We start from the raw sequence: 25,722 nt of genomic DNA on the forward strand, positions 1-25,722 counted from the left end.
TTTTTAATATTCTAAAAGATAAATAATACTTAGAATACAACTTAATTTACCGTCTCAAGACAATCCCTGTATTAGGCCAGAGACTTGTCTCTGGTTTTCCACGGTCCAAAATCTAATCGGGATCGAAGTTTAAAATTTTGACATTCCGAATATTCTCGATGGGTAACCGTCGCAGGAAGTCAACCGACAACTGTAAACTAAATCGAATTGGTTTCAACGTACTTTCATACGTTCAGAAAGTATGAGATATGTTGGCAATATACTGATGAGTATATTTTAAACGAATTCATCTGTACTGAAAGTGACTAAATTCTATTCGATGTTTTGTATTGCATCATGTACCACTTTTAGAAATTTTGCAAATTTTCACTTTATTTTTAATGTTTTCTTCCAACTTGCAAACCATGTTGATTCACGCTACGAGTAGACTTTATTATAAAGTTTTGCAATTTGAACATATTTGAAGTGGTTCAGAAACGCATGGCTGTCCAAGAAGCGACCGAGATATTACTACAGAACATTTAGAACCATTTTAACAATATTCTCTTTTGATAAGTGGACAGGCATAGCCTACATTCACTTCGAAGTGGATGTAGGCTATGCCTGTCCACTTCTCAAAAGAGAATATTTTAACTAGAGCTTGGACTTTGGGTAGTTGTGTCAAACAGCAATGTGACGTAGGCCTGTCTATTGCAGTCATGGCTCTTTGAAATCAACAAGATTTGTCTGGCTTTTGAGCTAATGCTACGCAATCAGAGTATTTTGCTTGAAACCAGCGTCATTTTAACTTGTCTTGATGCAAGAAATAGATATTACATCCTACTGAAAGTCCAAGGCCTTGTTAAAATGGTTATATTTTAAATACGGATTAACAACATCACTATGTCTTAATTAGGACAGCTAGTCCTTCAAAACTCATGTCTTCAATATGGCCTTAACTTTATCATTTGAATATCCATGTATATTGGGGGCTAATTGTTGGAACTACAAGAAATTCTCCTTATTGTGATAATTCTTATATATAATATGTTTAAACAGCTGTTTAACCTTCTTTTTTCTGCATAGAATTTTTTAAGATACTTGACATCAGGGGAACATGATAATAAAATTAATGCACCTCTACTTATTTTTCAGAGTAATTTGATATATTTCGCTCATTCCCTGAAATTGGCCATATACATACTGATTACCTGCAAAACAGACTGATTCCCTTCAAAAAGGTGTGTCAGTTCGATGAACTGATACACCCCTATTTGGAACACTTATTAATTTCTTTTAACCAAAGGAAAATTTCTGAAATATTCTTAATAAAATCATGAATATTCATAACCATATGATTTAATTCTAGTTGCAATGTCCTTTTTGATTAGCTACATGTATATACTTATTCATCTTTATCATATTACATAATTTGCCTACGTCACAATATGATGCGTATGCAATTTCATTTTATTTATTTTGATGTTATAACTTGTTGGATACAAAGAAGTATTTTGATATGAACTTTTTCTGATTGATTGTTTGTAAAGATATATTAAACAACAGTTTAAGTAAACCATTGAGGGAATCAGCAAGATTTTAATTCCTCTCAAGCTAGCCTATTTAATAGACTTGCTCTCAGGGAACTGGAATCTTGTTGACTCCCTCAATGGTATACTCTAATTGTATAATATATAAATATATAAACTTACTATGATAATACAAGTTACTTGGATAATTCATAATCTAGTAGAAAAAAAATCATACCTTAAATCAAAAACTTTTGTTTAATTTTTTTCAGTCAAACCATAACAAGAAATAAATAGTTAAACAAGTATGGCACTGATTCAGGCAGCATTGGGAGCATGGGAGACCCTGAGAAGATTTGAAGACCAAACTATGTTTGCTAAAAAATCTAAGCGTCTGACCACTTAATTTACCTCTTAGCTGATCTTGGTTAGATTACAAATTGACAGAAACTTTTCTTTGTGTAAAAGATGGAAAAAATGAAAAATAAAAGGAGCCCACCCAGCCGTCCACGTCTACCAACACAAAGCGTGTTCAAACTCAGAAATGGGACATCCCACTCAAGTCTCAGAATCGGTGAATATGATCAAGGTACATGTATGTATGTGTATGTGTAACAGCAGGTTCAGTTGTAAAATGTGTGGGAACTGAATGATTTTGATCCTAAAACTCATAGTGCTTTCAATGACTGTAATGATGATGATAGATTTACACAGTAACCCCTATTATCTGGGACTTTTGATGTACATGTATGTAAAGTGTGCACACTCTTTAGTACAAAACAAAGGCAGATTTTTCAAAATTTTTTACAAGAGAACAATACAAGATGTAGGGTTTGTTTACAAAAATGTACTACAAAAACAATTTTTTCTCTCTCTATCCTGATAATAGAGCCAGACTCCTTGCATTCAGAAAGAGACATATCAAGTGAGGACTCTCCTCCAGAGAAACCGGTCAACGGGAAACACACCAGCATACTCCCCAGTCAGGTCCCCTCCCATCTCCTCATGATCTCCATTCTGGAACACTTGTGTCAAATGTATGCCCAGGATGCTGAACAAGGGAAGAAACTCTTCCAAGGCAAGAATAAAAATTCTCCAAAAGTTTATTTGAAAAGAAGGGGGTAATGTTTGACTGGTCCCACCCACGTAGATTTTCATGAAAATTACATCAAAAAATGAGGTTATTTTCTGTGTGATTTATATGTAATTGACCTTAGCTTCACATTGTGTGATTGCTTCATCATAATTTTTTTTTTCAAATAGCAATAACAGAGCAGCTCGTCAAGCACCACTATGTGGCGCCCCCTACTGTGTTGGATGAGATGAAGAATATCAGGTCCCAATACCGCTTCTTCATGAACAACATGATGAAGGCAGCCATGTTGAAGATATCACAGGTATTTACATAAACAGTTATGTACCTGGAAAAATTGCAGAGACTTCATCCCTTTCTTTTGAATAGATTTACAAATAATGTGAAGTCCTAATAAAATAATTGGTATTTTAATTTTTCAGGCACCCCACATTAGGTCCAATACATTTTAATGCCTCAGTTAAAAGGGGGTTAATTAATTCAATTTTTTATATTGTACATTGATTTGATTTTATGTGGTTTGTTGATTAATGTTAAAGTATCCTAAACACTTGTTGAAATGTAATATACCGATAATTAGAGGGAATGAAATTCAGGAATGACCAAGACTCAGGCAGGTAATTTGTAAGCTTAGAAATATTTAGCCCCTAAAAAAAATGAAAATAATTTTTTGCATTTTATCAATTCAGTATGGTAAATTCTTTATTACTTATCCTTTATTCCAGACCCCAGCGCTGCCAAGTAGCGGAAGTACATGTAGTTTACCAGGGTAAGTTGATGACATAAATACATAACAAAAAAGTTAGGAAAGAGAGCAAAGAAATATTTTTGAGAATATCTTTTGTTTTATATATACTGGTTCTCCAGTTTATTGATCATAAAATCATACAAAATGAATGCATTTTTTAGGTTGCGCCATCAGATTTCCTTTGTGTCTGCCGATGAAATGCTCCAAATGCAGACTTCAAGGTACAACTCAGAATTCACAGAAATCTGCAAAATTGGCAAAGGAGGCTTTGGAGCGGTATATAAGGTGTGTGGTATATTAGGGGTTGTTACTCTACGTGTGTGTATGTACAGCAGAAAAAAAAATTAATTACTTTTCATGCATTGTTTTAGGCAAGGCACAATCTGGATGGAAGGATGTATGCAATCAAGAAAATCAAGTTCAGACATTCCAAACCTGAAGTCTGGATGAGGGTACTTTCTATTTTCACTTCTTAATTCTTGAATCTCATCTCAAAAGGTTTTAATTTTAATAGAGATAATTTGTTTAAATTTTTTCAACAGGTTCTGAGAGAGGTGAAAGCATTAGCATCTTTACAACATGGAAACATAGTTGGATACAATGCAGCCTGGCTAGAATATGCAACAAACTTTGGTGCCGAGTGTGGTATGTTAAACACATGCACGTGCAATGTCCTAACCTGTATTTTGCAAACTTTTGTGGCAACAAATTAAGGTATTAAAGAAGGGATAGTTATTTAATGAGTTTCTGTGCTTTTTTTAACCATGATACTTGTATCATCAAAAGTGATAATTCAGTAGTAAAAAATACAAATTGACAATATAAAATTAATAATATTTACTGTGATATATTTCTACAGTATTTTGTAGTGAATATGTAACAATCTTCTCATTGCCAACGAATTGATGTCATAGTTGAGCTCTCACGACCATGTGCATTTATATACCCAACATTTATTTACTGAAAAAGGAAGTGTCTGCAATGCCCCGATTATATGTTAAAATTACACTATACCTTGATTACAGGTGACAGAACCCCATCCTCTGGAGCAGATCTAAGGTAATAGTCATGTTATATGCAGAAGTTATATATGATATATGGATGTAATAATATGAAAAGAAGAAATTTTGAAATTTAAAAGATAAGGTCTTACACTATCCAACGAAAGTGTCCGTTCATCAATTGTATGTTCATAATGATGAAGAATCTATTCTTTACAGCTTCCAACCCAAGAGTAAAGAGACAGACGACAGTATAGTGTTTGCTTCTATGGACACAGGTGAAGGAATAAACTTAGTTGTACAAAACAGTGTGTCCGTCTCCACCTCTTATAATCCTTCATTTCGGGGTCTCCACGTGGAGGAACTAGACGCTAGTGAGTCGGAGGGCGTCTGTAAGGCGTGTCTCCTGGATGAGAGGAGTCAGGAGGAGGAGGGCGGTCCCCCAACTGGGCTTGTGAAGAAGCCCCCCAAACACAGCTGTGCCAAAAAATTCTTTGATACTGAATTTACAGGGACGTACTCTTCCCTGCAAGCGACAGGGACTGTTGATAGGGGGCGGGCCTGGGAGGTGGTCGATACTAATGGAGTGTTCTGGAATAGGCAGCTCAGAGTGAAGAGGAGTATCAGTTACGACCATATGCCCTTTCCTGTTGAGAAAGATGAGAAAAATGAAAACTTTGATGTAAGTGTGATATTTAGACACAAGTTCATATGCATGGAATTCTTATTTTGATATTATCACCTTTACATGTGTATGCATATTTTGTACAAGATTTACTGGATTAATGATTTTTTTTTTAGTTCAGTGTAAGTTTATACATTCAAATGGAACTATGTAGTCTTACACTTAAAGACTGGCTGCAGCAGCGAAATCAGAAGTGTACGGATCAGAAAGGTAAGTATTAATTACTTCTTCTATGTACTTGCGTGCTGAAATGTACACACAGGATTAGATCTTAGGACTCCATATAAATGTACTTGTATTTGTAAGAATGTAGTGACACTTTAAATATCCTACTGTACAGCTTGTTGTGGAGGGGATATAGCATTGCTAACTGTGTGGAATTTTTCTTTGTTTCAACCTGTAAAATCATGTGCACGTTTCTTTGATTTATAATTTAGATCATGACTATTTAATTAATTAACATTTACAGATCTGGAAGATTACTCAATATACAACATGAAGATATTTAAGCAGATTTTGAAGGGTGTATATTTTATCCATAGCAACGGGCTTATTCACAGAGATCTAAAGGTAAGACTGAAATTTCTGAGGGAAGAGGGTCAGATTACATGTTTAAAACTGTGCATGTTCAATAGTAAGTAAATAAATTAATTTTATTAACTGTTACAGTGCTGCTGTGTTTCTTAATTTTTTCTAAATTTTAGCCAAGAAACATCTTCTTGCATGAGCCAGAGCTGCGTGTGAAGATAGGCGACTTTGGACTAGCCAAGGATGATCTAGTCAAAGAATCAGACGACATTCTACTCACTCCCTCTCCTGTTGATTTATATGGTAAACTTTGTGATATTTAATAACTCAGGTTATGGAGTAAGTGCTGCCTAATGTGCACCACTAGGTATTTCTGACTTTTATTAAACATGTTGTCCATGATATAGCTCAAGTAATCCTTGTAAAAATAAACAATTCTATGATTCCAGAGCAGAAATGTCAAATAGCTAGTGATGGTTCCCTTTCTTTTTCAGATGAGTTTGTGTGGGAGAAGCACACATCGGGAGTCGGGACCTCAACCTACGCTGCACCGGAACAGCTGGAGGGCACTCTGTACAACTACAAGGTGGTCAATTAACTCTGTCAGAATAAAAAGATAGTTAATGAAGTGTCATCAAACGCAAAAATATTGTTGAAAATTCAATGTTAATTCATGAAATTAGTTTACTTTTTATGGGGACCTTTTCAATACTCATTGTTTTGAGACTGTTGAATATATCCTATAGCCAGTATAGGTCAGAACAGAAAATGACCGCATGTCAGTTTATTTTAAATGTTATTTTTCTGTTGTTTTTTACAGAGTGATGTGTATAGTCTGGGTGTTATATTGTTTGAAATGTTCCACACATTTCAAACAGAAATGGAAAAGTTTCACTGTATGGACAAGCTCCGGAAGAATAAGGAACTAGACCAGGAGTTCCTGCAGAGTTGGTCACTTCATGTGAGTTTTATCTTATATAGCAAGAGCAATTAAAATACTTCTTTTCATATTGATCTAAATTTCCTATAAGTACTTTCTCCCTTAATATTATTTACTGAATTATTCACATATGTGCCTGGTGGTGCCAAAAAGTTATGATTAATGTCAAAATTCTGTGTCACGAATTTAAATTATTCTCCAAAGCAATGCATAAGATATCTCGTCTGATCGTCGTTTAGGCTGACTTTGTGAGGAGAATGACATCCACCCTCCCTGGGGAGAGGCCGTCCGTGAGGGAGATCTTAGACAGCGAGTTGGTCCTCACCAAAGACCAGGTACATACAGTCTTAATAGTTTGGTCTCATCAGACTTTTAGAGAGATAACAAATGTTTAGGTCGAGTGAGACCTTCCCCCCTCCCCCAAAATTCAATATGTTAAACTGCTGAATTGATTAATTTGAAAAGACAAATAATTCAGGTGTCAGTTTTATCACACTATCAGTAAAATTTCAAAATTAAATTATTTCCTTTGCAAATTTTGCAATAGAAATAAAATACCTGGCTGCAGCATCTTAGTTTGGCCTAAGAGGCTGTATACAATTTTTTTTTTGGAGGGAGGGTGGGCTCAGAAGCAATTAAAATTCTCAAAGAAGAGGAAATTGCAATCCATGGCTGGTTGTATGTTGGATTGTAGAAGGTAGGGCTGAATCATCAAGATTGGTGATGGTCTGCTTACCTAACTGTGTGTTTAAGTAATATATTTTATGAGTATTTTCATCATATCATTTGGCAGACTTCCAAATCTATTAATGCAGGTCTGACTCCAGATATCAACTATGAAAAAGCAGTTTGATTTCAGTTTAAATCGATGCTTTTAATCTTTTTCTCTAATATAATTTCAGATTATTCAGAATCTCAGAAAAACTCATAAAGATAAAGATGATGAAATTCAAAGACTCAAAGCAGAGATTGAAGAACGAGACAGACAATTAAACAAAATTCGAAATAAATTAGGAAATGTGCCAAATCTGTGCGACAGATGATTTAGGAAGTGGATTTTAGGTGTTTTCACTTCATGTTTTTTTGTAATATACAGTATGCAGCTCAATCTATCACCAATAGTCACTGTCATCAGTTTTTAAATATCTGTAGGAGAATTTTGATTTACAATATCTAAGTTTTTTGTTACATTCTCCTAAAAAATAACATGCTGGATATTTTTTATTCTTAATTTCTGTCAACAATATGACAGATTTAGCTCCCCTGTTACTAGGTATTCAGGAATAAAAAACAAATTAATAAAGTCATACCGGTTTACCTATGCAAAAATCTGGATCACGTTCTGAAAAGTCAAATCTATGAAAAAAAAACCTCGAATTTTTAATTATACTTACTGGTAATCTTGGAAGTGAAACATTAAATCAAGCAAATCTTTTCCATCATGTGTCTCGGGAATCATTCATTATCATTGACAATATTGTCTGCACCATTCATTCAATGACATGTATCTATTCGGGTACATGACAGTGACTCTCAAGCCAATGTAAATATATGCCTATTATGCACTTGCCATGGTATGTACATGTGTTTGCTGTGTTTCCCTGTATTTGTCTTTTATTAGCAAATCCCTTGTGTATGAGATTTTGCATCCATCAGTACTGCTGACAAGCAAAAAGCTGATAGTTGATGTGAATTTCTTTTAATTCAAAGTTTGAATGTTATGTATATACAAATATTGCTGTTTATTTTATTTACCTGTTGAACATTTTAAAAAGTTGGTTTTTGAAATAAATTTGAGTTTTTATTGCCACATATTTACGTTTTCCAGTGTCTTTGTGATAACACTATGAATCAACGTGACAAATAGTCCAATACATTTCATCAAAGACACAAATGATCACCTCATAATACTAAGGAAAGATTCCTTTTACCTGAATTACACCTTAACTTGATTGCATTTCTATTGTACCAGAGTTGATCCAAAGAATACAATATACAAATACTTATAGTTGGCTTGTAATTTAGAAATTATATCAAAATTTGCACATTTGAATTACTGTAAATTCCTTATATTACGCGAGTACTTAATTCCGCGATCTGGCGGTTTCGGATCAAATCCAGAGAATATAAAATCGCAAACACGGAATTTCCATCCTTATTTCTTATAGTTTTGAACTCTTAGAAAATAATAGCGAGGTTTTAAAATCCACGAAGGGTGCTTCTCGCGATTTTACGCGGATATTAATTCCTCGCGGTTAATTAGGAATCTACAGTAAACACAAGTTAAAATTTGTTGAATTGTTCAAATTTTATAATGTCAAAAAAGACATGACCTTTTCTTTATGCATATATAACATCAAGTTTTCGCTTGTTTATTAATGTACCGGTACCAGTAATTCAAAATGTTATGAATTGCAGCATATTATATTTACACAAAAAAGGTACATTTTCCTGAGGGTTGCCAATTTATGAACCACATAACGTCGATTCATTGATATTTTGTGTGCAATAGGTCTATTTTGAGTTATTATTCCAAACAGACCCCTTCACAGTAACTGCGGTACAGCCTAAGGTGTCAAATGTTTCATCTACATCATTTAATTATCTATATCTTTGCAAAATATATCAGATTGCTCTGCAAGAGAGTAGTACCAGAGTTAATGAAAAGGTTAATGGCAACATTAATTCTGCAGCATGGCATTAACAATGCTCCGATAAAATTTAGTCCTCATATAGGGTCTACTTTCTATCCCAAATGCTTAAAAGTCTTCTGGAGTTGCAAATTGGTAGAAAAATATTCTAATGACAATGGTAAATTATATAGTGTGCTACCTTGGCGCAATAAGTTTTACAAAATTCATGAATGCTGATCATTCTATACATACAAGTTTGTCTAATACATGTATTTACTAAACAAACCCTAAAGTTTGGCTTAATTTTGACCACACAAACTCTTTCTTGTTCATGTAAAAACTTTAATTATGTACTGGTAATTTTTGGCACTTTTTTATTAATTTCTGCAAGTCAATTTCTAATAATAAAACAAAAAATACATGTATCAAGTTTTTAAGTTTAAGAGATTGCAATCATTTATGTTTTCTTGTTTTCAGGTTTCACTTCATCATCACTTTTCTCATCATCTGACCATTCACTCTTCATAAAGTCTACATCATTATCGGTTTCCTCTATGTTTTCTTCACTTATATACCTCTGCATTTGTTTAACTCTGATAGGACTCCTTAAAGAACTCCTCCTCAGCCCATGTCTATTGAGCGTTTGAAGACTCTCCATTCCTAGCCCAGAATTTAAATCATCTTTCAAATTATTGTCATTGTCACATTGTTGTAGTTGTGATTCATTAATCTTTTCTGTATCTGAGTTTTCACCATGTTTACTGCTGCCTTCCTCTGTTTTCTGACCAATGATATTGACCTCATCATCCTCCTCGTCAATATCATCATCTTCATCATCTGACCACTCTTCCTCAAGAAAATTATTGTCCTCAGTTTCTTCAAGTTTTTCTAGATACTCGCCTACCTTGTCCTCGGACATAAGTTTTTGGATTTCACTCACTCTCTTTAGAGGAACATCTCTTTTCCTTGACAGGTCAATTTTCTGTCCGCCTTCATTTTTATTTACCTTCTTCAGTTGCGATTTAAGTCGCATTTGCTCCTTAAGAAGTCTTTTTTCCCTCTTTTTCAGACCAGCCTCCAGTTTATCCTTTGACTGTTTTATTGAGGCCAAAAACACTTTACGTTCTAATCCATAAATGTCATCACTGAAAGATTTCTCGATGTCTTCTACTTCCGGCAAGACATTAGCAGAAAGTGTTTGGATTTTTTCCAGGAGTTTTGGAGAGGCTGTAAGAACTGGAGAGTCCAGTTCCGCACTGTGTGTAACATTCTGTTGAGGTGTGTGATCTGGGCCATAATCCGCCTCTGCTAGCATTTTATCAATATAAGCCAAGTGAAACTTGCTGCGTTGTGATTTGTCCCACACAAATTGAACAACGGGAATGTGGCCTGAAATTCTCCTCTCAATCAGAAGGGCCCTGAAAGTAACAAAAAATTATTAAAAACCCTGTTTTAAATAACAAAATCACATGTACAGGTACCATACCCTTAGTTATTTCAATATACCAAAAGCATTATTGAGAGAGTTGAAAGAATGAGCAAGAGATTCCAGTTTATGTTTTGTCTCCATGTTGCCATTCAAATTACAATTTGTACATGTACCACAGTATGCCTTACATTTTTAATTGTGCATTTAAACATCTTGTGTACATTTACAGATGTACAATATAATGTATGTACATGTAAACATGTGCTAGCTTTACAATATGTAGATATGTGGAGGCTGGGGATGATCAACACTCAGCTTTAGCACACAGAGGGAATGTTCTTCCCTAAGAGCTTGCTCAGGATCAATATTAAAGGATCAATATTAAAATCTAGGCAAAGCAAAGATCAGTTATCTTTAAGTCATGAAAATTTTTTTGGTGATAACAAAAAATTGTGGATTAGTCAGCAAGCATTTCAAAGAAAATAGTTACATAGAATGACAGTTAGATGGAAAGAGTAAAGCCTGTCTCACACAGAACACGGTTGGGCACACGTTTCCAATACGGTATACTCGGTTATACACGGGTGGACTGGTACGAGTATTGAGCTCCAACCGTGCCTGGGGATGAGTTGGTACGATTTAGACTCGAATGTAGCACGAGTATGTACGAAAAAAGCACAGATATACTCGGTCCAGCAAGGTTTGTCACGGTTTGAACACGATTTGCAAACGATTTTCATACGATTGTTGTACGGTTCCAAGTACGGTCTAGTAAGGTCTGTTAAGGCCTAGTACAATTAAACACGACTTTTACTCGATTAACTGGACATTTACAGGGTTTACATACGGTCCCACCGACTTTTGTTCGAGTTATGCTCGAATTAACACACATTTGTGTACTGTGGTTTCATAAATATTCGTTGAATACCAATTTTCGTGGATTTTGTTGTTAAGTTGATCCACGAAAGGACTATATATGGTTTGAGCCTAAAATGGCCCCCTAAAATGAACATTGTCATTTTACTGTAATTCTTTGTTTTATTTGTACAAATATACATTTGAAGTTTTTTCATAATTTTCATTTTGATTTTAGTGCCCACAATTTAAAAATATGACATCATAAAGTTGACCTTTTCCCGCCATTTTCTCATTTTTAGCATAAAACGGCTTGTTTTGAGGCAGTTTTTCTTAAAGGAAACATTGAGCGACTGCTTGAACAAACAAAATATTTTCACCAAAGATGTATCTGTACAATACTTATAAGTGACAAAAAGTTCGTTCTTGTTCAAAGAGTCGCTCTATATTTCCCATTCGAAAAAAGGTAAGAAAAATGTCAAATTTTGGTTGATTTTGATTGAATTATAAAAATAGCGTCACTTCTGACGTCATATACTGCCAGTGAGTGCATATAAATCAAATAAATGGGTGAAAAACATATTTCATGTCAACTCTTTTTTAAAATAACACAACAAGTTAATGTACCTGAATCATTTTAAAAATAGCGAATTTTGGGGGCCAAATTTGACTAATATCATATATAGTTCTTTATTGTTCATTGAAGTGCAATTTCTATTAACATTTTCTATTGATAGGGACATTGGCCACGAATTTACGTATCCTTAAAACTGTGATGTTCACTTTATCCACGAAATTTGATACCCTTGAATATTAATGAAACCACAGTATGTTTTGATATAAATTGACTCGTTTTGATGGCTTGGCTTCATAAATTTTTCGAATTTTCAACAGAGAAGTTATAAAAATGGCAGATGACAGAATAAGGGAATTAGAAATCATAATAAGGTAGTGTCAGTGGGTCCTCCAGCTCATCAGGGTCGACAGGGTAAACAGGTTGAAGTAGTCGGAGGGCCTTGGTGGCATTTTGTATTCTCTCTGGGAGAATCTTCCATGGTGGGGATTCTTTTGGGGACCTTCTTCTTCTTTGGAGTCATTATGTAGCAAGTACTCTGTTGTTTCAAGGTGTCAGCAGGTAGTTGTGTTTTCTGTTGTGTTCGAGTGCTGTATGATCATACACAAGCTTTGTACAGACCATGTATAATTCGTACTTGAACCGTATTGGTCGTATGGCGATCGTATGAAACCGTATTGGTCGTATAAATCTGTGTGTACACTCGTGTGAATCGTACGGTGATCGTGTGACATTCGAGTGTTAATCCGGGTGTTGGATGTAGGACTTGGGAATGGTTTCACACGATTCCATACGATTTATATACGATATTGACACGGTTGAGCTCACTCGTGGAATGGACTTCATGTGCGGTTGTATATACGGTCTCGTACGGTCTCACACAGTCTTGTACGATCGCTAATATGATCATACACGGACATGGCACCCGTGCCAGTTTTTTAAAAGTTTAAAAAATCATACACGGCTTTCACGGATACACTCGAATGGCCCGAGTGTAAGTCGGATAAGGCCACGGTTGGTTCGGTTGTATGTACGGTTTACACGGGTGGCCAACCATATTAGCCGTGTGTTATGTGTGAGACAGGTTTAACATAAACAATATATGCCAAGGCTGATATTGGGGAAAAAAACCCATTCAAATAGTCTTTATACCTGAGCTTCTTAGCTTTGGAGTTGAGAAGATTTTTCACTTGATCTCGTTTTTCAACATCCTCTGATTCTATCTGCCAAAAGACATTCATTGAACTCATCTCTGGGCTCCATACAACCTGTCGTAAAGAAAGAGGTTGAAAATGTTCTTAGAGAAAGGTTGTTAGGATGTACATATACCTGAATAATGTTAGGATGTACATATACTTGAATAATGCTAATGTTTATTCTAGTATATCTAAATTTGTCCAATAATATTTTATTTTGTAACCAAGCATGTCCCCCCCTTCCCTTTGAAAAATTCAAACTTTGGAAATCATACAGAAAATTACCCAAAATTAGGCCTCGGACCCATTTCCATCGGTCTATTTAGAGAGCGCAAAGTCTTACCTTTGAGATGCTGACCCCTAGTGGTGGGATATTTGGGTCAAGTTCACCGGTGTCAAAGTATTCCACTATTGCATCATGAATAACCTGGCTAACTCGGAAAGATTGAAATTTCATTCCCTCCGATACATACTGCCCGGCTGTTGGCGAGTTCTGGAAATTAGAAATTGAAAAGATAATTTTCATGCATGTGCACTTATTTATAGAGAATAATATAATTGACTTTCTAATGAAAGTTGTTTATAATGAAATGACATACAGGTACATGTTTTTATGGAAAATTTTGAAATTGGCAACAATTATTTAAACTTTAATAAAACTGTTAAAATTTTTGGGTGTCAAAATTATACTCTTCTTGAGACTTAAATATACTGTTACTTACTCCTGTGTGTCGAAACTTCTTTCTGGAAAAGAAGAAGTAAAATTATTAACCTTAATAATTCTCCCTAGCCCAGGCATATCAAACTCTATTACATGTATACAAAGAATGATTGGTTTGGGAAAGTATATAACCAGAGACACTATGTCTCTGATATAACTGTATAGTACTTTAGTATTAACATATATTTATGTCATGTTACTATTAACATAATTTCACTATTTTGATATACATGAAGGCCCAGAGACATAAATAACATTATTTGTTATTTATGTCTCTGGTAGGCCTAAACATTTTCTACTGCGTCAACGGGAAGGTTGGGGTGTATAAATTTGGCTCACTTAAATTTAAACCCCATTACTGAAGGAATGATTGGGATCAGAGTATTTCAATGTTTAAGACATTAGCAGACAATTAAAGTTAAATATTTAGAAGCAGAGTTTGGGTGTCCTTCACTAAGTTATATAGAAAAAACCCCAAATTTCGGGTTAAATAAACCAAAACCAACTTTTTCCCTCCTTTCTCTAAGATTTTCTTCAGAAATTTAGCGGTGGATCCGTGTCGTTGAAACAAACTTGAATAAACAGCAGGCCGAATAAACAAGTGCCTTAAATTCCCCACGTGCCTGACAGGGTACATGACGAATTGAGTCGGGCTCGAGATTTAAATTTTTCTATTTTCGATTTCACCACCACCAACTTCCTTTTCAGACTGAATTTCCTCACTCAATATGTCAAGCAGAGCATTGAGAAAGTTACACGGGAATCAAGATCTAGACATTATCAAGAATGGTCAGAACACCGACGAAGAAGAAGAAGAGGAGCATGAAAGTCTCGTAACATGTAAAAAGAAAAACAGGAAACCCATAAATCCATTTCTACTGGTACAGTTCTGTATATCGTCAACTCAGCTTTGTACTTCAGTTGTGATCTGGGAAAATGGAATTAGAGTCATGTATTTATTATTTTTATGGTTATTTTCTGTATTACGTCTTAGTCACAACTCAATGGATAACATACATTGATTTCCAACAGATGATGATTTCAATCTGTTATACTACATGTGTATGTCCCAATTTAACTTTAAGCAGCTAAGATATCCTCAATTCACATATTGCTTAATAACTCAATATTTATAAATACCTCTGGGTTCAAATGACGTTCATTCAAAAGTATGAAAAAATTCCAAGATTTCTCCTTTGAAATGCCCCATCTAGCTTATCAGGTTTTTGCCAAGTGAAAAATAATGATAAGGTCCAAATGTGACAGTACAATAACTTAGGACAGACTATAATTCATGTCGTATTTTGTAAGTTTTCTTATTCCCAATAATTCAAGTAACATCCATTTAGATATGGTGACCTCCATTCTGTTTAAGAATGTTTAATAAGAGCTATATTAAAAAATCAATGGATACCTCCAGACTAATGAATCAAATAAAGTACATGTACAGTGCTTACATATGTATATGATTGCCGGCATTTGTGCAAAGCATGTTTGCTTTGCTTTCTGTACTTGACTGGTTTGCCTCCATTGATATGCATTTGATCTGAGTCATAGCAAAACAACTACCATCCTTGTAAACCAAACTTGCCCCAATGACATATCTGGTTTGATTGTTACTTGACAATACATGACTGTAAGTCTTTCATTGGAAGATCATTTTGCCAGTTGCATTTTTAAAAAAATAAATTAATACCAGGTACTTTTTCATAACTAAAATGATGAAGTCCATTGTTGACTCATGCTTGTGCAGAATATATATGGTCATCATACAATTGATATCTTTTTTATATGCTTCAAATGCTGGTTCCAAGAGCCTCAAACTGCAGAAGGGAGGTTTTCATCAGTGAATTAATGCATTCTGTCACAGTTTTTTATAACCTTTGGAAATCTGTTATCTTCATCCTGTGAAGTATGAATGGGGCATTAAGATTGTAATACTGTAATTAAAACCTTGATCATAATACAGTTAGGTGAAGAGGAAGATGAACATCACAGTGAAGAAAACAATGAAGAAGATGCAGTAGCTCCAGATCAGACATCTAAACCTGATTTCCAAGAAGGTACTACAAACAAAAAGAAGAAGAAGAAAAAGAAAAAGAAGAAAAAATCAGCTGAAAAGGAAGTTGATAATGAGGTAAACAAAAAGCTGTAATGATTTAAAAAGAATCACAAATTTATTTAAAGAGAAAAAGTTCAACATTGTTCTGATAATTATAAAGAATTATTTAAAAAATATAGCGTCAAAAATACAAGGAAATCTGTTCTGTATATGCTTGTAAACTGTTGGTATGCCGGTACAGTTTTTTAAAAATATACATGTATATTTAAAAAAATGCAATTTCTTTATCAATATGTACTGTAAAAATGTTTCTGGAGAAAAACTGTTTGAATCTTTACGAAGATTTTGAAAACCTACCGGTACAATTTTTTTTTTGGACAGGATGATGAAATAGAGGCCAGCATAAAAGAAGTCAATCGCATTCTGGAGAATTCGGGTCACGGTGCTGAGTCTTTGATTATGAGAGTAGACACTGTGAATGACTCACAAAAAGCCCTCCTCATGGTGGAACATAAGTAGGAATTCTGTTTGGGTTTTTTTTCACATTTAAATGGAATGACAGAGAAGTGATGTAGAAGTATTTGAATGATACATGTTTTACATACCTTTGGTCTATCATTTTACTTTCGTTTTCTTTTTGTTTGGACACTTTTAGGAATCTGAATCCAGATAACGAATTGAAAAGGATTTTTGGATCAAGGGTAGTACAAGCAGAGTCCTCGTAAGATAATTGAATTACATAAACTGGTGCTCAGAGATACTTTGTCATTCATCTAATTTTAAAACACTAAGATTAACCTTCATTTTTTACATGCAGAAGGCGGAGACAAAGAAATATGCCCATGCGTCGACGGACAAGTTGGTTAGCTACACCTAAGGACACATGGCCACACATTGGGAAAACAGGTTAGGGCCATAGTGTTGCATAAATTGATTTTATGTATTTATTTAAGGAATAAGGAATCATTCTTTGAGTATTATGAGGTGATCAATTATGGCTGAATATTGTTGAATATAATCGAATATTAAAATATTCATTGATGAAATGTATTGGTCCATACATTACAAAATAGATTTGTCATGTTATCACAGACAAAGGCACTGGAAGATGTAAATGTTTTAGATTCAAGCTCTTCTACATAATGTAAGTGTATTATATACATGTACATGTGTATGATCTTGTTTGTCAGGTCTGTTCAATTTCAAATTCATTAAATGTATTAATGTGAATTTGCTATACATGTACATGCTTTTAACAAATTGTTGCCCATAAATCCCCAAATATTTTCATATCAGTGTCGCTTGATTTTGTATTATTTTTCTGTTTTGTTTTAGGATTGACTATGTCACTGAAGGAGACACAGGGCAATGTAAACTACTTTGTATTTGAACACAATCACCAGTACCAGCAAGTGCAATTCAAATTCTATGACGCTGTAGAATCTCTGAACCCTCAAAATATAATGGTAAAATATGATAAATTATATAGAGATCTTTGGTACATGTATTGTGTCAAAACATTGTCTGTAGTTTTCACCAGTACTGCTAGAATTTCAAACTGTTTTGAATTTAAATTATTGCATTTTTGTAAAATACATTTATTATACTTTTGAATATATTTGATACCTTGATTTTGTAACAGGATATCATAAGGACATATCCATACCATGTGGATGCCTTGATCCAGATGAGTGAAGTGTTCCGGATGAGTGAGGACATGCAGACAGCTGCTGACCTAATTGGTAAGAATAGACCTTTGTGTTTTATATTTACATCAGGCAATTTTAGATCATACATGTATGTAATCACTCTTTGACTGTAAAAATTGTTTTGTAGAGTGTCTTTTATATTTCTTTGATATTTTTCAATTTGTTGTAGAGAGAGCCCTATTTTCCTTTGAGATGTCTTTCCATTCCTTGTTTAGTCTAACAACGGGCATCTGTCGTCTGGACTTCAAGCTGGCAGAAAACAGGTAATACAAACCAAAAATTCAGTCAGTAACTTGTAGATGCTGAAGGATTATTGACCAAACTAATGAAAAAAATGTTAAGCATAATATTATACTATTTTTTAATTAAATTTGTTAATTTTTGTATTATATTCATACATATTTTATTATTCCTTTGTAGACCATTTTATCTAGGCCTCTTCAAGCATCTAGTGAATGTTGGTCAGAGAGGTTGTTACAGGACAGCTCTGGAGTTCTGTAAACTGCTGCTGAGGTAATATCTCTATCCGTTTTCCTGTAAATCTATGACTCCAAGTGATATGCTAGCTAAACGTTTTTTTAATTAAATCAGAGAGATTAATTTCCTTCACAAATGCATTTATTGATGAAAGCTTAAATGAAGTATCTATTCCAAATTGAAAAAAATTCAAAAGATTCTTTGGGTTTTTTGTTTTGATTTTGCTTGATTTTTGTTTTCCTTTATTGGAATTAAAATTGTCAAATGAATGCTTTTTAGCTCACCGAGACGAAGTCAGGGGGAGCTTATGCTATACCCTCGGCGTCGGCGTCGGCGTCCGGACCTGGTTAAAGTTTTTGTTGCAGGTCCTGTATCTAAGCTATTACTTGTCCTATCTTCACCAAACTTGCATGGATGATGCATCTGGACCTACTTATGGACTTGAAAGACTTGGATGCTTAATCTGAGTCCTAAATTTCAGATGCTGGAGGAGGTTAAGGTTGTTGGACCAGGTTAAAGTTTTTGTTGCAGGTGCCCTTTGACAGCAATATCTAAGTTACTGCTGGTCCGTACTTCACCAAACTTGCATGGATGGTGTGTCTTATGATACTGATGCACCAGACAGGCTTGAGTGCTGAATCTAAGCTTAAGGTTTCGGATGCTGGAGGAGGTTAAGGTTTTTGGAGCAGGTTAAAGTTTTTGTTGCAGGTGCCCTTTGATAGCAATATCTAAGTTACTGCTGGTCCGTACTTCACCAAACTTGCATTGATGGTGTGTCTTATGATACTGATGCACCAGGCAGGCTTGAATGCTGAATCTGAGCTATAGGTTACAGATGCTGAAGGAGGTTAAGGTTTTTAGAGCTGGTTAAAGTTTTTGTTGCAGGTGCCCTCTGATGATTATATCTTAGTTACTACTTGTTCTAACTTCACCAGACTTCCATGGATAGTGCGTCTTATGATACTGATGCACCAGACAGGCTTAAATGCTGAATCTGAGCCATAGGTTTCGGATGCTGGAGAAGGTTAAGGTTTTTAGAGCTGGTTAAAGTTTTTAAAACAGGTGCCCTCTGATGATTATTTCTTAGTTATTACTTGTCCTAACTTCACCAGACTTCCATGGATGGTGCGTCTTATGATACTGATGCACCTGGCAGGCTTGAATGCTGAGTCTGAGCCATAGGTTTCAGATGCTGGATATGGTTAAGTTTTTTTGAACAGGTCACATGTTTAATAGATAATAGTACTATTTCAAACTTGCATAGTTGATTAAACTGAAATATGAATGAATCACAGAGGAAGCTTCAGATGCAGAGCTTGATCTCCATTATCAAGGATGCTAAAAAATATATCTTAGTTATTACAGGTCCTAACTTCACCAAACTTGAATGGATGGTGTGTCTTATGATACAGATGCACCTGACAGGCATGGATGTTGAATCTGAGCCATAGGTTGCGGATGCTGGAGCAGGTTAAGGTTTTAAATGCTAGTGCCCTCTGATGATGATATCTTAGTTATTACTGGTCTGAACTTCACCAAACTTGCATGGAGAAGCGTCTTATGTATACTGATGCACCCGACAGGCTTGAATGCTGAATCTGAGCCATAGGTTTCGGATGCTGGATGAGGTTTAGTTTTTTGGAACAGGTCACATGTTTTATAGATGATAGCTTGCATAGTTGATTTAACTATATTATAAATGAAACGCAGAGGTTGCTTCAGATGCAGAGCCTGATCTCCATTACCAAGGATGCTAAAGAAATCTCCTTAGACCTACCTTACTCAAACCTGCTCGATAGATAGATGTGTTTGTTGATAAATGATATAACATGATTCCTATGATATAGAATTGTATGGTATGAAACAATATTGTTTAATATGATACAATATAATATCATATGTAATATTATAAAAAGTTATATGATATGATATGATATGATATGGAATCAATTTTAAATATTTTATATTATGATATTGTATCATGATATCGTTATGTATAGTATTGTATATTATAATATAATATGGTATAATATTATATTGTATTATAAATTTATTATTTTATCACATGATACTATAACATAAGATATTGCAAAATATAATATTGTATCCTATGACACAATATTGTATATTCTATAATATTGTATCATACGATATTGTATAATATGATATAAGTTTCTGTAATATATAATTATATCACATGAAATTGTATAATATGATACTGTAATATTATATAATATCGTATCATACGATATTGTATAATATGATATTGGTTTATAATATGATATATTATCACATCACATGAAATTGTTTTGTATGATATTGTAAAATATATTATTGTATCATATGATACAATATGTATAATATAATATTGTATTATATAATATTTTACTTTATCACATAATATTGTATCATTTGATATGATACAATGTTGTACATATCAAATTATATTGTATCATATGATACAATATCATATTATGTATAAAAAAACGATACAGTATCATACAATATCATACTATTTTATACAATATAATATCATATGTTTCAATGTTATGATGTATTATGTAATATGATATTGTACTATAATACTATATTGTTTTATATATTATGATATTGTATTATGTGATCAAATACAATAACGTATAACACAATACAATGTCATATCATACGTTACAATATCATATCTCATCATTGTTTATTATGGTATTTTATTGTGTTATATGATATATGTTATAAATATGATAGGATGCAATATTTAATTTTATATTATTGCATTGATTAACATATGAACATATGATTATCATACAATTTTTTAACAGATGATATACGATATTGTGTCAAAACAGAATCCATGAATATCCAAGATCATAAAGTATGATTTTCATTTAATATGATAAAGGTGGTTTCATAAAGGTGAAGTCTCATAAGGGTGATGTCTCGTCTCGGTGAGCTTTGTAATCTGTGATTACCTATGTTTTTTTTAGCTTTGACCCAGATAATGACCCTATGTGTGTCCTACTTATGATTGACTTTTATGCACTGAGAGCATCAGAGTATGCCTTCCTGATCCGGATGTTCCAAGAATGGGAGGTAAAAAAACACTTTCATGGGGAATGAAGATTTGATTAGTGTTTTGAATTTTTTACTTTGTATGTCTGATATACATATATTTTCATTCATGTAAACAAGGCACAATTTTCATTGTTGTTATCTGTTAGCACAATTTTCATTGTTGTTATTTGTTACTTTTTGAATAGGTAAACAAGATTTCATCAAATATGAAGTTCATTTTAAAAATAAACCTAATTAATACCGTATGATTAACCATCATCCAGCGCATGATTTACATTGATGTTTGTTTCCTTTTTATTCTCATTTCTTTTATTTTTTATATCATAGGATCACAGAAACCTGTCTCAGTTACCAAACTTTGCTTTTTCTGTGCCATTAGCCATGTTTCTTCAAGAAGAAAAAAATGAGTCAGGGGACACAACTGAGGCAGATGAAAAGGTAAGGTAGTTGGTGCAGGGGTATTTCAACCTATTCACCATGGTTGTTACCGGGTGAATTTCAAACAGGGCTATTTTAAATTATCGCTCTTTAAACCGAACTGTGATGGTGCAGATCAAAGAAAGGAAAGATTTTAACAAGTTAGAATGGGCAACAATGAATAAAAGATTGTCTTATTTATAGTGATCACATGTTTATACTAAGAAAAAGCCTCAGCTGCCTTTCAATTTTAACCTTATGGTGAGCTTTACAGTCCTGCTGAACGCATACACTGAACATAAATAATATAAGAAACCAATAATAGGGTTCTCTTCTTGAATTTAGTACAAGTGAGACTTACCAATGGTTTTCTCAAATGTTATGTTTTATCTAGCCTATTAATATGCTGCATTCTCACTTGTAATGATGATTTTTCATATTGAAGCTTCAGCAAGCTCTGATCATGTTTCCTGGACTGTTGATGCCACTCCTGGATAAATGCAGCATCAACCCTGACAGTGAGGTTTCAAGTCATGCATACTTTGGGGATAAAATGCAGTACAGGTATGTTGTCCAATTCATTGGTACAGTGTAATGTGTTTTTATATAAAGTTGTTGTAAACTGGTATATATTGTTAAAAGAATTTACATATCAAAGCTGATTCAGTTGTGGAATCTAGTGCTTTTGATTTTAAAATTGAACATTTCTATCTTGCAAAAATCATGCAGCAACTTAATTTTTCTGTTGCACATATTTTGACTTTTGTCAGGGTTGCAAACAATTGTTTGAAATCCTACATTTTTTCGTAACAGAGTGTTTGAAAAAATTGAGATTTTTTTTTTTACACAAGGAAGCTGTAATGATTGTTTGATTGGCTTTTTCAGTCAGACTGCTGCTCTCAAGCAGCTGATTGGCTTATACATTGGTCGATGCCACGCCTGTTGGAAACAGCCAGAGGTTGTACAATGGCTTGAGAGGAATGTCAAGGAGGTGATGAAAAGAGTTGATAGAAAAGACAGCTTTGTGGAAGAATGCAGTAAAAAGTAGGCTCGACTTCAGAGATTATCAATTTTAATATCAGTTCAAAGTCATGTATATTTCTGTTGGAAGTTCTCTCTGTTTTGAAATTTAACAAATGTTTTATGAAATCTGGATTTTAACATCAATTTGTATAATAGTAATTTTTTGAAAACATTTCTAGAGTTAATAGTTTTCTTTTGTGTTCTGGTACAAGAGCATTATCTTCTTAAGCCATTATACATGTATAGATCAAAGAATACTCAATTCTATTTGAAGGCGACAAGTAAGATACCAAGGAACACCCCGCAATATTTTACGACACATCCTCATCTCAGAGATCAAAGATGCCACTACAGCGCTACCTCCAGTAAGAGCCCTGTGATGATACAATAATCTTATTATATACACCTGGGATAACTATTGTAAATCTGATTTAATGCACTGTAAACAAATAAAATGGAGCATTTGCATGTAGCAACACCTTAATTTGCTGAGGCATGAAATGGAGTCTAAACCTTGCTGATACCATATACTTATCACTTACTGATGTTGTTGCAGTAAGTCTTCAATAATGATATTTTCAAGAAATTTCCTGTCTATAAAATTATCTTTTAGCGATGCAGATAATTGTATATAATGTACAAAAATGAGCCCCTTTAAATACTATGTCTCATTGCATAGCCTGATGTTGACATGCTCTCTCCTCATGGAAGAGGAATGTATTATGGCCATTGTTTGCAATGATGTAATTTTAAGAATTCCACAGTGTTGTAACTACATGTATTCTTGTATACTAAGTACCCTGATATTAGAACTATAGTGTTATGTTAATGTAACAATGAGCTAGCAGTGATCAATGATTTTCATTCTGTAGGATGTAGCTAACACCACCGTACTCAGTTATGATCCTCTCCCCCCACTGGACTCCATTGCTGCTTACCAGCGCCCAGACAGGTACCAAGATTCAATATGCTTACAAATCAAACTTTAGTGTGTCTCTAGCTAGATGATGAAGGTTATCATAATAAATACATGTATAAGATAAAGAGTAATTATATGAAGGCTATTTTCCATATTTATCCCTATAGTGTACCTTAATACTGCATTTTTATACGTGTATTATCATTCTCATAATTAATTTCTATTCTTTTATTTTTTAGGCAACGAACACCTCAAGAAGGAAACACACTTGCTTTGTTTTTGAGATCTCTTTTGCCAAACTTTAATCCAAATGTAAGTACAATATGTACTTGAATGACAATAAAAATAACAACAATCTTCTGCAAATCACTGATATACAAAGCAATACTGAATAATAAGTGGTATTCAAATATTAAATGCTTTTGCCAATATTGTATATTTTCATTTTGCTTTTGAATTAAAATTTGTGCTGTTTGCAAGATTTTTTGCAATTAAAAGACTGATTTATTAGTACATGTAAAATAACCAGAAAAATAGAATATTTAAATTAAAAGATTCTTTGGACAAATTAAAAATATGTCACATTCAATTATATCTGTTCATGATTATTATAATTAATACATGTATTGAAATAGATAATTCAGCCCCTCTAATTCACTTAACTGATGTACATGTACTCTATATACTGTAGAAGCACAGATTTTTGTTGGGTTAAAATTTCATTGTTTTTAAACCAAATACAACTTTGTTGGCATTTAATTTCGTCATATTCTAATCCCTAAATTGTAACATATATCAACATTGTATTTATAAACACTTATAGGTTAAAAATTTGTCACGGATTTAATTTCATTGATTATCAGTGCAAAGGAAAATAACAAAATTAAATCCTCAGGTAATATTTCTGCATCTACAGTATTATAATATTGCATTAGATAAATGTATGTATTGCATAACAATTTCATTGTACATATAAAATACCTTGAAGGATCCCCCCGCCAGGAATGAGGGAGCTGTGGGGGGTGAGGAAGGGAACAACCTGAGACAGGGAGTCAATGTGTTGATGGAGGCAATGAGGGACCTACTGGCCAACATCCGACCGATGGACCCACCTGTAGAGAACCAGGGAGAGGAGGATCAAGAGGAGAGGGAGGAGGGGGAGTGGGACTGACATCACAGGGTCAGGGGTCGGGAAGTGGGGTCAGGGGTCGGGAAGAGGGGTCAGAGGATCAGGGGCTGACATTACTGGGAGAGTGGGTCAAGGGTCAGTCTTTTGAGAAATACAGACAATTGGATCTAACAAAAAGTAATGAAGTGCATCTATTGAATTGGCATTGGGTATCTTCATTTGAATAAACGATGGCTTTTTTGTTGTATTATGTTAACTAAATATTGTTGGTTTTTGTCTGTGGTCCATAATTATAATACACAAATATGCATTTAGACATTTAAAAAAAATGTTACATGCCAAGAAATGTTTTCAGAAGTAAGATCTGACCTATACAATGTATATTGATATGTTAAAAATATCTGATACACATGCTCATTCTGTGTACTGTTACACGTTTTTCAAAAAAATTCATTTTTGTTTTTGAGGGTACACTGTACAAATTCTGGAAATTCTTACCTAACTACTGAGAAAACTGTTAAGTTTTACAAGAGGCCAAATGCTGAAGTCTTTCAAACATTTTAACAGTTATAATAAACTGCAGAATTTGTTAAATTTTAACATGCAAACAAAATAAACGAAATACAGAAGTTTTGTCATCTTACTGTCATTATTTTATACTGTAAGTCTATATAAAAAACTGTTGCGAATTACGATAAAATGAATTAATGGATCTTATGTTAATCATATTATTGTCGCTAGAATGGAAGAACTGTTTTAACGTGAACCATAATTTTTCAATTCTTCAGAGTCAAATGTATACCAGTACATGTAAAACACACTTATAGCGAACACATTTATAATGAATTGACGCTTATACTGAAGTGATTTTCATTCCCCGTTGATTTTAAACAAATGGTAAAGCTAACGGATATAACTAATTACTTTTGGAAGCAAATAAGCGTGTTTTACTGTATATGGTATATTTTTCATAATCAAAATTTTTGGAAATTTCTTCACTTCATTT

The 25,722-nt window shown here is 33.8% G+C and overlaps 3 protein-coding genes across 7 annotated transcripts; 2 read left to right on the top strand and 1 right to left on the bottom strand.

Moving 5' to 3' along the window:
* The first annotated feature begins 135 nt into the window (after positions 1 to 135).
* On the top strand, positions 136 to 8,317 carry LOC105336011 (eukaryotic translation initiation factor 2-alpha kinase 1). Of its 5 annotated transcripts, XM_066079901.1 has the most exons (18): positions 222 to 239; positions 1,135 to 1,220; positions 1,781 to 2,097; positions 2,398 to 2,586; positions 2,772 to 2,905; positions 3,327 to 3,370; positions 3,511 to 3,634; positions 3,721 to 3,801; positions 3,892 to 3,994; positions 4,375 to 4,408; positions 4,570 to 5,032; positions 5,152 to 5,245; positions 5,505 to 5,605; positions 5,740 to 5,866; positions 6,058 to 6,149; positions 6,384 to 6,524; positions 6,743 to 6,838; positions 7,406 to 8,317. In XM_066079901.1, exons 3-18 carry the CDS (start codon positions 1,977 to 1,979, stop codon positions 7,544 to 7,546), a joined length of 2,085 nt encoding a protein of 694 aa, XP_065935973.1. In that variant the 5' UTR covers positions 222 to 239; positions 1,135 to 1,220; positions 1,781 to 1,976; the 3' UTR covers positions 7,547 to 8,317. The 5 variants fall into 5 exon arrangements, with proteins under 5 accessions (XP_011438471.3, XP_065935974.1, XP_065935972.1 ...); XM_011440169.4 differs by lacking the exon at positions 1,135 to 1,220 and having other exon boundaries at positions 136 to 239; XM_066079902.1 differs by lacking the exons at positions 1,135 to 1,220; positions 7,406 to 8,317 and adding an exon at positions 7,118 to 7,219 and having other exon boundaries at positions 136 to 239.
* A 1,244-nt stretch (positions 8,318 to 9,561) lies between these two features.
* Positions 9,562 to 14,559, bottom strand: LOC105336013 (putative ribosome-binding factor A, mitochondrial). Its single transcript, XM_011440174.4, has 5 exons — positions 14,418 to 14,559; positions 13,913 to 13,934; positions 13,534 to 13,683; positions 13,147 to 13,262; positions 9,562 to 10,554 (listed from the first exon to the last, which is right to left on the bottom strand). Exons 1-5 carry the CDS (start codon positions 14,546 to 14,548, stop codon positions 9,594 to 9,596), a joined length of 1,380 nt encoding a protein of 459 aa, XP_011438476.3. The 5' UTR covers positions 14,549 to 14,559; the 3' UTR covers positions 9,562 to 9,593.
* Positions 14,560 to 14,582: 23 nt separating this feature from the next.
* LOC105336012 (ribosome quality control complex subunit TCF25) lies at positions 14,583 to 25,349 on the top strand. The gene is made up of 17 exons (XM_011440172.4): positions 14,583 to 14,792; positions 15,881 to 16,048; positions 16,355 to 16,488; positions 16,629 to 16,694; positions 16,791 to 16,879; positions 17,309 to 17,439; positions 17,616 to 17,715; positions 17,852 to 17,945; positions 18,103 to 18,195; positions 21,141 to 21,246; positions 21,556 to 21,666; positions 22,091 to 22,209; positions 22,531 to 22,689; positions 22,943 to 23,033; positions 23,541 to 23,620; positions 23,827 to 23,899; positions 24,576 to 25,349. Exons 1-17 carry the CDS (start codon positions 14,640 to 14,642, stop codon positions 24,756 to 24,758), a joined length of 1,950 nt encoding a protein of 649 aa, XP_011438474.3. The 5' UTR covers positions 14,583 to 14,639; the 3' UTR covers positions 24,759 to 25,349.
* The last annotated feature ends 373 nt before the right edge of the window (positions 25,350 to 25,722 follow it).

Source organism: Magallana gigas, chromosome 3 (assembly GCF_963853765.1).
Source record: "Magallana gigas chromosome 3, xbMagGiga1.1, whole genome shotgun sequence".
NCBI lineage: Eukaryota > Metazoa > Mollusca > Bivalvia > Ostreida > Ostreidae > Magallana > Magallana gigas.

Coding starts and splice junctions, on each gene's coding strand:
- LOC105336011 (XM_011440169.4), top strand. CDS start 1,977: ATGGAAAAAATGAAAAATAAAAGGAGCCCACCCAGCCGTCCACGTCTA. Junction 3,371..3,510: donor AGTACATGTAGTTTACCAGG/GTAAGTTGATGA, acceptor TGCATTTTTTAG/GTTGCGCCATCAGATTTCCT. Junction 5,033..5,151: donor AGAAAAATGAAAACTTTGAT/GTAAGTGTGATA, acceptor TTTTTTTTTTAG/TTCAGTGTAAGTTTATACAT.
- LOC105336013 (XM_011440174.4), bottom strand. CDS start 14,548: ATGTACCCTGTCAGGCACGTGGGGAATTTAAGGCACTTGTTTATTCGG. Junction 13,935..14,417: donor TTAGAGAAAGGAGGGAAAAA/GTTGGTTTTGGT, acceptor CTTCTTTTCCAG/AAAGAAGTTTCGACACACAG. Junction 13,263..13,533: donor TAGGGGTCAGCATCTCAAAG/GTAAGACTTTGC, acceptor TCTTTACGACAG/GTTGTATGGAGCCCAGAGAT.
- LOC105336012 (XM_011440172.4), top strand. CDS start 14,640: ATGTCAAGCAGAGCATTGAGAAAGTTACACGGGAATCAAGATCTAGAC. Junction 21,247..21,555: donor GGATGTTCCAAGAATGGGAG/GTAAAAAAACAC, acceptor TTTATATCATAG/GATCACAGAAACCTGTCTCA. Junction 21,667..22,090: donor CAACTGAGGCAGATGAAAAG/GTAAGGTAGTTG, acceptor TTCATATTGAAG/CTTCAGCAAGCTCTGATCAT.